The 11,882-nt window shown below is 45.0% G+C and overlaps 1 protein-coding gene and 2 long non-coding RNA genes across 3 annotated transcripts; 1 reads left to right on the top strand and 2 right to left on the bottom strand.

Moving 5' to 3' along the window:
• Window positions 1–5,804: 5,804 nt before the first annotated feature.
• LOC123444665 (probable LRR receptor-like serine/threonine-protein kinase At2g28960) lies at window positions 5,805–10,980 on the top strand. The gene is made up of 10 exons (XM_045121459.1): window positions 5,805–6,339; window positions 6,900–7,044; window positions 7,262–7,333; window positions 7,418–7,483; window positions 7,558–7,638; window positions 8,318–8,472; window positions 8,588–8,823; window positions 8,982–9,111; window positions 9,646–9,705; window positions 9,838–10,980. Exons 1-10 carry the CDS (start codon window positions 5,805–5,807, stop codon window positions 10,503–10,505), a joined length of 2,148 nt encoding a protein of 715 aa, XP_044977394.1. The 3' UTR covers window positions 10,506–10,980.
• LOC123444666 lies at window positions 5,812–11,226 on the bottom strand. The gene is made up of 2 exons (XR_006631016.1): window positions 11,015–11,226; window positions 5,812–6,453 (listed from the first exon to the last, which is right to left on the bottom strand). It is a non-coding gene; the product is annotated as an uncharacterized LOC123444666 (long non-coding RNA).
• Window positions 8,153–8,758, bottom strand: LOC123444667. Its single transcript, XR_006631017.1, has 2 exons — window positions 8,668–8,758; window positions 8,153–8,581 (listed from the first exon to the last, which is right to left on the bottom strand). It is a non-coding gene; the product is annotated as an uncharacterized LOC123444667 (long non-coding RNA).
• Window positions 11,227–11,882: the final 656 nt, after the last annotated feature.

Here is an 11,882-nt window from a genome sequence, read left to right as displayed (position 1 = left end):
TGCTATTCCAAAATATGCCTCTCATCGTTCATCGTAGAATTTTTTAGCAGTTTTAAATCGAGCACTTCTGCGAATTGCAGAGACCGGATAAATTTTCCTTTTCCAAGTCCGCTTCGGTTTCTCCCCGAATTCCTGGTCCATACAACCAGGATTATCGGACTCGGTTAGACGAGTCAACTCGGGGTCCAAACTAGAATCCAGATAAGAATCCCCTCCCATGTTAGGCTCATCACTCGGCAAAAGATTCTCACATAGAGAATTTAGCCCACCAAGGTCATTAATCTCAGCATCTGTCATAGGTTTAACAGCAGCCAAATTTCGAACAATATCAAGAGCCCTATCTACCTCTAAATCAAGTAAATCATTAATAGATTTCGCAACTTCTGCATTAGAATTACCAAGAGATACCCCAATAGCAGTTGCCTTATCAATAATTTCAGTAGGGGAAAAATGAAGAATGGAATTTTCCAAATTAACCGACATACCTGTTGAAGATTCCACATCCCTCATTTTAGCAACTCGCATCGCACGTCCCAACTGCAAGTCATCCGCATCTGGCTGCTCCTGGATCCGTTGACTAGACCTCATATCCAGTGACCTCAGCCCGTAGGCTCGCCATCAGTATCGGAGCCGAAGCCTCCTCAAGCCTAGCCCGACTGAGGTAGTGATCGAAAGAAATCGCTGGAAGTCCCTCAGCTGGAGATGACGGCCGCAACGAAGCACATACGGGGAGTTTCCCAGCGAAAGAAATTTTCACTTGCCTCCGGTCAATATCCTGAATTGGCAGCCCGGACCTATCAACATACGACGACGTCGAAGCCGGCTGAACCGAACCAAAGCGCAGTTGCGCTAGCGGGGAGGATGCCACACCATCACATGCTAAGGAAGATGACACCCCACCAGGGGCCGGTCCCCCCGAACCTGCCAGAAGTGTTGGTGCAGCCGACCCAGGTGCAGACGCCTGTGGCAATGAGTCGCCTTTGGCTGAATCTGTAGGCCCCGACGTACCATCTCTATTCGCACCATCTCTGTCAGTCATATCCACATCAGGTTCCAGCACCCCGTCAACTGATATAGAAGTGCTCTCGACCTCAAGATTGAGGGTATACCTTCTACCCCCAAAAGTCCAAAGCACTTCATCCGGAATCAGCCCCTTATCTATGACACTAACGAGAACTCGAGCAACTCCATTGTTACGTGTGAACGCCATATCAACCTTCTCAGTTTTTCCAATCAGTGACCCAAAACTCCATGCAACCAAGAAGTCATTAACCGCCTTAGACGGAGCTCCAGAAAAACAAACCCAAATCTGATCCAGAGGCACCCCCTGAGGCTCGTCATCCTTCCATACATCGAACTCGAGGATACACGACGTGCTAGGCACTCTACACATGCCGAACTTTAGCAGCCGTGCTAACTCCTCCTTGGAAGGAAACACCACACTGAACACAGTCTCAGAAATCGCAATAGGCTCCCAATGGAAAGTTGCCGACACAAGATCCCGAAGTTGTTGCACAATCTGATCCACAGTCATCCTCCCACTAGCGACAGTAACCATACCAATAAGAGCCGCATCTGGCACATGCACTGTCGACGTCAAAGCAGGAGACTCAAAAAACATAAGCTCCTCGGAGCATACTCCATAGATAGCCATAAGGGGCATCTGGCCAGTCAAAAGGGGGCACACAGAAGAACCATGAACAGGTTTGAGACATAACTCACAAAGATCCGCCGAGCATTCAGACACAAAATGACCATTCTCTCCACAACGATAACAAGTCATTTTTTCCTTCTTTCGCCCCCACTTAGTTGGACGATCACCCCCACCTTTGTCCGACGAAGCCAGAGCACCATCAGCTATGCCCTTTATCGGAGGGGTAGTAGACGGCGCAACCAAATTCTGCTGTCGCTGTTCGCTATCAGTCCCAGAAGTAGTCTCAGGCGGCACTGGAGGACGAGGGTGCCTGCCACCTCCGCGACCTCCCCACTTCTGACGGAAACCACCCCTCTTAGGGCCAGCAGGCCCCGGCACAAAATTCCCGGGAGGACCCGAGAACCCTTGGCCATTAGCAGCAGTAGCCTGCCATGCATAGCCGCGGCCCCCTCCAGCCGAAGAGGATCCTCGGTGCTGTCCAGGACCGTACGCGTGAACGCCGTCATCGCCCCATCGCCCACGCGGCTGAAACCTGTTGACGTCATGCCCCGCCTGCGATCCCGCGGCCGCAGGAGGCATCGCCGGCTTGGCAGCAGCAGACGCAGGCTGCCTGGGGCCGTGGCTCGAGCCCTTGCTGGTTCCCAGTTGTTTCCCTAGCGCCCTAGTAGCGCCAGCCTGGCCCGACGGTGGCTGCGCTTGCGACGCTCCCCTCCCTGACATAGCAGCAGCACAACGAAGAGAAGGGATCTGCGGCGCCCTTCCTGGACCCAAACGAGGAAAGCCAGCCCTAGACACCCTCGCGATCGAACGAGAGACGACAGGGTCGGGATCCTTCTGTCGCGATATACGTCCCTCGACAGGCAGCAAAGCCCCAGCCTGGGCCGCGATCGAAAGAGAGACGGCAGCGGGACCAGGCTGTTGTGGATACGTAATAGCATCAGATACCTCGTGATTGTTATTATTGCAAAAAGCCTAGACTCTTAACTGGGCCATATACCCAGTATGACTTAAGTCCAGCCCCTGCGTTTTTTGTTCTGACGTTACTAGGCCCAACGACGGTTTCAACGAATTTGAATATGCCGATGGGATCGGCCTCGCCGGCGGCCTCGCCGTCTCCGTCAACACAGCAGCTCTCTTTCTTTGTTTCTTGTTTGTGACTATCTTCCACGACGTGGACAAAAAATCTGACAAAGTAAGTTTCGGCAAACTGACCTTAGGAAGAGGACCCTGCCACGGCCGCACAGACGACGCCGATGTTCTTTGACGGGCAACCCTCCTGGCGACCTCGATCCTGTCCGCATCCTGCAGTCCTTGCCGATCATTCGTCGGAACCAGTTCGTCTACGATCTCGGCGACCTCCTCCTCCGAGAATCCATCCTGAAACACTTTACAAATACGATCAGAAGGTGTAGGTGAAGCGCTGAGAGAATGCTCACCGTCGGTGGCGAGGGCCTCCTCCTCATCGTCACTGTCAGCCAGAACCCAGAACCGCCCTCCAGGCCTGAAACTCCCGTCGCCGGCGTTTCCTGATGCGGCCAGCGACGAGGTCGCCTGACTCGTCGCCAGACCACTCTTTTCGCGCATACCGTTTCGCCAGACACATCCAGTTGAGTCATTTTTGAGTCACTTATTTTGAAACGGAGTGAGTATTATATACGGTCTTATTTATTGACAAGCCAGGACACGTAGTAGCATAATATTTATTATGATATAATATCTATGTATGTTACTTTAATCTTTTTTTTCTTTAATTGTTTGTTTTTAAGGTTTTTTTTATTATTTATTACATCAACATGTTTGCTACTTTCCAGAATGCCACCACCATGACCAGCCTAATGTATTATCTCTGACGAAAATGAGGGAGGCGGCTATGTGATCCTTGGGTCCATAGGCACACGCACCACATGACCACATCCCAGGGCCGCTCGGATTAAACTGCATGCATTTCGATGGACCAGACCATCATCCAATGTGGGGAAAATTATGCCATTTCCTAAAAGGAGATGTAGCAATCCTGAAGACAATTTTATCTACTTTGCGAAGGTATCTCTCACAGGCTACGATATACATGGAACATTCAGACGAGCCAAAGTGAAAATATAGTAAGGTAAGTCAAAAAAATTCAAAAAGAGGAATTACCCCCGGTCTATGCATCAAAATGGTGTATACAACTACATTATTAAGCAAAGTAGCCATCAGGATACAAGTTCGCAATGCAGCAATGAAATTAGATGGGTAGGTTTTAGGCCAACAGGTGGCAATATTTCCTCGAAACTAAATTCCAAACTACCACCACCACCACCACAACAACAACAACAACAGGTTCAAAACTCCCATAATTTCAAAAGGAGCATCCGTTCTTAATTTATACCAATACAGTTCGGTCATTCTGAGCTTTGATCATGGAAGTTGTCTTCCTTTTTCAACCTTGCAAACTTGTGTGAACTGGATGGTTAATTAATATACAATCCTTTTCCCCTGCAAAAAAAGAAAAATAATAAAAAAGAGTTGTCTTCCTTTTTGCCTTCTAACTGTAGCTTTTTACAGTTGTTAACCTAGCACAAGGGACTGGTTCAAACAGAGATCGATCAACGTGCGTGCGTTAAAAGGACCGGGCTGCAGGTAGGACGGGCAGTAGATCAATGCAACTATGCAAGTAGCATTTCTTTAAAAGGGAGGAAGGCTCCCTACAGAACTTCCATTTTCTCTACATCGAGCGTTAAATAATCATGCACCGATTGAAGGTATTAGTTTCCTCTGCTATATAAGCGCACAAGTTTTATTCTGCAGGTCGCCTCATAGGATGTTCGGTGCTTCCAAATATTCCAAGAACCCAAGAGAGAACTAATGGTGATCAGCTCCCGTCGCTTGGCAAGTATAAGACCGACATGGAACTTGTCGCTGCTGCTCATCCTGGTCATGATGATGATTCGAGTCCATGGCCAGTCTTCTACCTCCGGTAAGACAAGATTTCCCCCCTTAAAGATCCTGCACCCTCCAATCCCTACTCCATCTGCATGCACTGTTAGTTTACTTCCTGCGTGCAACTTAAGAAATCGCACTTGACTGAAATCCAAATACTATATAATTTATTGCTTGCTACTGAATATCTAGTCACATCAGCCATGATCTTGGAATAGATCTTAAACTTGAAAAAACATAGAACTAATACGAATCCTCCTTGTGCAGGGTTCATAAGCATCGATTGTGGAAACAGTGGCACCTACAACGACAGCATAACAGGAATACAGTACCATTCCGATGACGGATTTGTCGAGGGTGGATTGAGCTACAAGATTTCAGCGAAGCTCATGGCTGATGCGCCTAGTGAGCAATCAAAAACCTTGAGAAGCTTCCCTGACGGCTCACGGAATTGCTATACGCTGCCGTCCATCATCGGCAAGAAGTATCTGTTGAGGGCCGTGTTTAATTACGGCAACTACGACGGGTTGAACAGGACCCTGGACGGGTCGCCATTTCTGTTTGGGCTCCATATTGGCGTCAATTTCTGGGATACGATGAACCTGACAGATGGGAATCCAACACTCACGGAATGGAAGGAGGTGCTCACCGTTGCTACGGACAACGCCATGTCTGTCTGTCTGATTAACTTGGGTTCAGGGACTCCGTTCGTGTCTGCTTTGGAGCTGAGGCCACTGCTAGATGCAATGTACCCTTTTGTGAATACTTCCGTATCAGTTAGCCACTTTAGACGGGTCAGATTTGGTAAAGGCAATGAATATATCACAAGGTGAGACTCACATCCATCATAGTTTTGGATCATAACTGAATTACTATGCATGTCAATCATTTTAAAATCTGTTGGCTTGCTCAACACATTTGGAGAGTGTGCTCTTATGTTCAATTACTTCCATCAGAAAATAAAAATTACTCCCTTTGTTCCGTATGAAGTACCGCTGATTTAGTACTAAACATATTAAGCGTCGCTGTTGTCCTAAATCAGGGACACTTCATATGGAACGAAGGGAGTACTGTACATCCCAACTTGCTAAGAATTTGAGATCCCAAGCTCCAACCGAACCAAAAAGTAGCGGTATCGTGCTAGCTACTCCCTCCGTTTCAATAATGTAAGGCGTTCTTTGACACTAGTGTAGTGTTAAAAAAACGTCTTACATTATGGGACGAAGGAATGTGTATTTACATGATTTCCCTTGTCTTTTGTGTACGATGCAGATATCCCATGGACCCATATGACCGGTTCTGGGAGCAGTGGCAATACAACTCGTACCCCTTGATCAACCTGAACACTAGCAGTCAAGTGGAGATTCTCCCGGGCAACGACTACTTCAATGTGCCGATGGCCATCTTCCAGGAAGCCATGACCCTAGACCCAAGCTACACCTCCATGTGGCTTACCATGGAAAAGAACAATGTCGACTCCAAGAGTGTCCGCCTTCTCCCGATCTTCCATTTTGCTGAAATCAATGGTAGCAACCCGAACAGAAGGTTCGACATCTACAACGCCGGCGATTTGCTGCACCGAGGCTTCTCCCCGTCCCTTTTACAGGCCAACAGCTTGTATGACAGCGGGCAATTCTTGTATAACGGCGACGCGTTCTACACCTTGAATAAGACGCGCGGCTCAGACCTGCCCCCGCTCATCAACGCGTTCGAGATATACTCGCTCATTCGGATGGAAAACTTCACCGCTGCCTCCGAGGATGGTAAGATCGATCATCGATGTACATACTGCACACATATGACAAATATATCATGCATGTGGCAAGATCATTATCATCATGCAGTTTATTCAGTTGATGAACAGCACCTCCAGCTCCCTGCATTAAAACAAATCTTAATGACAAAAATCTCATTGTATACTTGTGTAGACCCCTGAAGATTCTCAACTCCATTGGACATTGTCAGTGTCCTCATTAAAGTAATAGAAATAAGTTTATCAACCAGCTGATTCAGTACTACACTAAACTTCCTAGTAAGACAATAACCAGCTGATTTAGTATTACACTAAACTCCTTAGTAAGCCATGTTCTAAAGTTCAACGGCCAACAAACCAAGCCCAGGACGGGTAGTAGAGGAATGAATTAATACAATTTATTTTCTTTTATTAAATAGATAAAAGTTACATAAGAAATAACTTTGCAACTAGTTAAGTACTTAAGTTAATGTTTACATTCTTTTTAATACATATGAGCACCCATACCCAACACATACAGCTTTCTTTATTCCATTCATATTTGTTTCCATTGTCTTTTGGCTGTTGTAGTCAGTTACATGAAACAAGTCAAGAAACACTACAATTTGACACGAATAAAGTGGAATGGAGATCCGTGCTCCCCAAGAGAATATTCCTGGGAAGGTTTGACTTGCGACTACTCTAAGAGCAACCAGAATCCGAGGATTGTCGAAGTGTAAGAACCTATCATGGACTTGTACCATATACATTTCGGAATCGGGTCATCACAATTTGATTATTTTAACTTTTGAAGCGCATTGTGTATTTTTGTTATATATATAATTTGGTGTAAACCTGAACCACAGAAAGATACTTAGATAATCTTAAAGAAACATGTTGGCTCAATGATATCACTAAATTAATAGATTGGTATGAATTTTTTGTTCTTGCAGAAATCTGTCTACCAGCGGACTGAAAGGTGGATTAACCATATCATTCATGAACATGGTATCACTGGAAAACCTGTAAGTGGTACCTGCCACAAAATATTAATGGGATAAATGAGATTATGTTGACATCTTTGTGATACTAAGCATAAACATATGTAGGGATTTGTCACACAACAATTTGACAGGAGGTATTCCAGACTACCCAATAAAGTCAATAAAAGTTCTGTAAGTCTCTGCTGATTATAATGTTTGGTTGATGATATAAATTTTAGAGAATGGTTTTAACTCTTATTTTACAGCAATTTGTCATATAACCAACTTGATGGACCAATCCCTAATTCTATTCTTCAAAGATATCAGGCCGGTCTGCTTGACTTAAGGTTTGCATGCTCCGTTGCACAATTCTTTTGTTTTGACTGAATGTTTCACAATTTCTTTCAACGAAAAAAAAAGATCAAACAAAACAACTACACCAAAAATAAGCAGGGTTGGGCCTCATAGAAAAATCAAGGTTTGGCAACAATCTTCGCACATATAATGTAAATACGTCACACTTCCCAAAACAAGAGTTACGCAACTTTGACTTTCTGTGGCCGCAATTTGGTTCGTGTTATATTTTGTGGCGTGCCACACTTTTCCAACGCCATGCAGCAGCAGGCCCATTTGTCGTATACGTGAAAACTTACCAAATTTGATGATGTTGTGATAACCAATTCGGGTGCCAAAAAGTGTGTGCAGTAACACTTGCGCAGAGCATTGCATTGATCCAAACATTCCCTCAGTTACATGTACTCGTGTAACTATAAAGCCTTATCGTCTATGGGCATTCAATATGAGAAATAGATAAGGACCTTTAGTAACTGCACATGATTTACAAACCATGAAGTTTTTTTCTTTTAGAGTGCATGAGAAACCATGAAGTTTATTCTTCCAGAGTGCATACATGTTTCGCCTGTTAGTCGTGTTAGAAAATGGAGGCATCTTCTAATCATAATTTTGTAGCTAACATCTTATGAGTTCATTCTTTTTTTTCTATCTGTTGTGTAATGGTGTCACTAGGTTAGAAGGCAATCCCGTATGCTCAAAAATCAAAGATACATACTGTTCAAATAAGAAGAACACCAAGTCTACCATGGTCATCGCAGTGATAGTTCCTGTAGTAATGGTATCCCTCCTAGCAGTGATGTGCACACTCTGGGCATTGCGCTGGAAAGGTAAAGCAAAATTTTCCGCTCTGAAACTCTCTTTCATCAATGGAATAGGTGGTAGACATTAAACAGCAGCTTCACCCAAAACTTTCATGTAACACACTACTTTATGATTCTGCAGGGAGATCAGGAGACAATGAGGATTATGCTATGTATGAAGAGGAAACGCCCCTACATATTGATATCAGAAGGTTCACGTACGCAGAGCTGAAGCACATAACAAACAACTTCCATTCAATAGTTGGAAAAGGAGGTTTTGGAACTGTTTATCATGGCACAATGGAAAATGGTGATGAAGTAGCTGTTAAGGTGCTTATGGAGACATCAATAGCGGAGTCAACAGATTTCCTCCCTGAGGTATACCACAAAACCAACTAGGTCAAATCAATAATTTCTTCAATAGAAAGTAAACTATAAGTGTGCAATATATCAACCCTTTCCAGAGTCCATATCCAATTAAATAATACAATTGTCTTCAGCTCTAGGATGATCGGTAACTATATCTGTTGCTGCAGGTGCAAACCTTGTCCAAAGTTCATCACAAGAACCTTGTGACTCTACAAGGATATTGCCAGAACACGAAGTGCCTAGCCCTCGTTTATGATTTCATGCCCAGAGGAAATCTTCAACAGCTTTTAAGAGAAGGTTTTCCCTCCACCATTTCAAATTTTCTATCAACCATAGTTGACATAGGTAGTGTTTTACTTCATTCAAAATCAATACACTTGAGTTGGTGGACCTATTTCTTCTTAGAGCTTTTCTTTTTTGGAAAAAAATTCTTAGAATTGTCCATTGTCAAATTCATAACCATAGCATGGTCATAGATACTTGGCTAACGAATTTGGGCACCACAGTTACATATCTCTACTCATTCATAACCATGAGTTGATAGTTGCATATTTAAAACCAGTAAGAAACAAAGCAATGACAGAGGTAAATATTCATAGAATACTTCAATAGCTTGCTTCCATTGGTAAAGCATATTTCAATAACAGACTTCCTCTCAAAGATCAGAGTGCTTATTTATGCGGGCTTCAGACCATAATAGACCAATTAATACCATGCTTAATCATTGTGTGTTGTTTTAACATCATTTCTGAAGTTAAATGTGCAAAATTACAAAGCTATTATGTATGTTACCATGCATGTATGTTTTAACTTTGGTATGTGTTGATGCAGGAGACGACTACAGTTTGAATTGGGAACAGCGACTTCATATTGCACTTGATTCTGCACAAGGTTGGCATTTCGTTTACATGCTTCCCTTTAGGCGATGTATGTATGTATGTAGGCCGGGGGTAATCCTCCTTTTCTAAAAAAAATGTATGTATGTATGTATGTATCCATATGTGTTGACAAAGTAAACTACAGGGCTGGAATATCTACACGAGTCATGCACCCCATCAATAGTTCACAGAGATATTAAGACCGCCAACATCCTTCTGGACAAGAACCTGGTGGGGATAATAGCTGATTTTGGGCTTTCGCGGGCTTTTAACGATGCGCACACACACATATCTACTGTTGCTGCTGGCACTCTTGGCTACCTCGACCCTGAGTACCATGCAACTTTCCAACTCACCATCAAGACGGACGTTTACAGCTTCGGCATCGTTCTCTTAGAGATCATCACTGGCCAGCCCCCGGTATTGATGGGCCCTCAAACCTACCACCTACCAAATTGGGTACGACAAAAGATTGCCAAAGGCAGTATCCAGGATATTGTGGACAAGAGGCTGTTGGATCAGTATGACAGCAGTTCCCTGCAGAGTGTGGTGGAACTTGCCATGAACTGCGTCGGAAGTGCAGCCATGGACCGTCCTACCATGACCGAGGTTGTTTCAAGGCTAAAAGTGTTGCTGCCAACGGTTCTAAGTGAAAAGCAGTATGCTTCTGCGTCCTCTCGATGTACGAACTCCATGGATGCTGAAACGCGAAGGCAGTTCCGGTTGCTGATTTCTGAAAGGAACGAGGAGAGCTCCTTCCATTCTGGTTATACCGGTGGGATGCCAGAATTAAACCTTTTATCTGGACGGTAAAGGGAAAATGCCTACTGAGATGTTGCGTCTGCTTAGATAAAGTTTGTTAATTTGCTAATTATGTTGTCATTGGTTGTTTATAAACAAAAAATCAGTCATTCTATTTCCAGTTCCCAATCTTGCTTGCTGTTTCGATGAGGAGTGCCTTTTTGCGTGACACTGGGGTTTAGTTCAAGTAATTTTGAAAAAAGGAAGCATCTTCTCCCATGTGATTTAGAATTCCACGTTTTATCCTCATTAGGGTCCAAACCAAATCTAAAACAAGTGGTCTACTTAAACACAGCTGCTTTAGAATTCCGCGTTTTATCCCCGTTCCCTCTTGCAATGCTGTTGAACTAGAATAAAAATACGTGCTCCTTGTACCGAATCATCTGAGCAAATTGCCGAGTTCATCGACCATCACAAATTATACGCGATGGGGTTATTATATGACTCTATGAGCGAGTTGGCACCAAAGCTAGAAAGAGGCCGATGCTTATGAAGAGGCGGAAATGGACCACATGACATACCTAACCCTCGACTCGGCCGCTTACTGCAGCGCCTCCTTTCGCCCCCAGAACGAGACCCGGGCTGTTGCGGTGGTGGTCTTGTGGGGAGAGGGGCCGGGCGAACCCGCGCCGTGCGGGAAGCCCATGGCCGCCACCCCGACGGCGACGGCAGAATGGCTAAGGGTCGTGCCTGCTATGTGTTCTGCAATCTGGTCTGGTCCAGTGAACCCCTACTGCCGTAGGCCTAGGCCGCCGCAACAGCTGAATAACTCGTGTTTATGGGTTGAGAGAAAGTCCACCCGCTTTACCCGTGAATTTATCCTTGGTTTATTTTACATACACTGGATTACTAATTTCATACTGTATATGTGCAACATTGTAAGGACCATCCGTACAAATGCAAGGGGAAAACACCGGTCATGGAGTATATCAATGACATTTTCCTCATGATCAACGACGCACCGTGAGCAAAACTCGATGCCCATCTTGAACTCGAAATAACCTTGGGGTCAAGATAAAATTGTTCAGCAATGGTTTGGAAGTCGTTGGTCCTTGCGAGAAGAAGCCGGCGACAACAAATTGAGGATCAAATCATCGTTTTGACTCTTTTTCGAGGGTTGGTCGTGATTCCTCAACGCTCGGGGAGCAGCCGAAGTCCTTTCCACCACCTTCCCTGACGGACACACCGGGAACCCAACGGCTACCTCCAGCGACAACATGGGGGATGCATCATGGTAAAAACCCTAGGTTGGGGCGACCTAGGGTTTTCGGCGGGTGCAGAGGTCATAGCCATGATTCCTCTCCTCGAAATCTGAAGTGGCTCCAACCTCACGCGATACTCGCCCTGCCATCATGTCCTGATCTTCGATGTCCTTTCTCTCATGGGATC

The sequence above is a fragment of the Hordeum vulgare genome, chromosome 3H, assembly GCF_904849725.1.
Source record: "Hordeum vulgare subsp. vulgare chromosome 3H, MorexV3_pseudomolecules_assembly, whole genome shotgun sequence".
Taxonomy (NCBI): domain Eukaryota; kingdom Viridiplantae; phylum Streptophyta; class Magnoliopsida; order Poales; family Poaceae; genus Hordeum; species Hordeum vulgare.
This window is presented reverse-complemented; position numbering and strand designations above follow the sequence as displayed.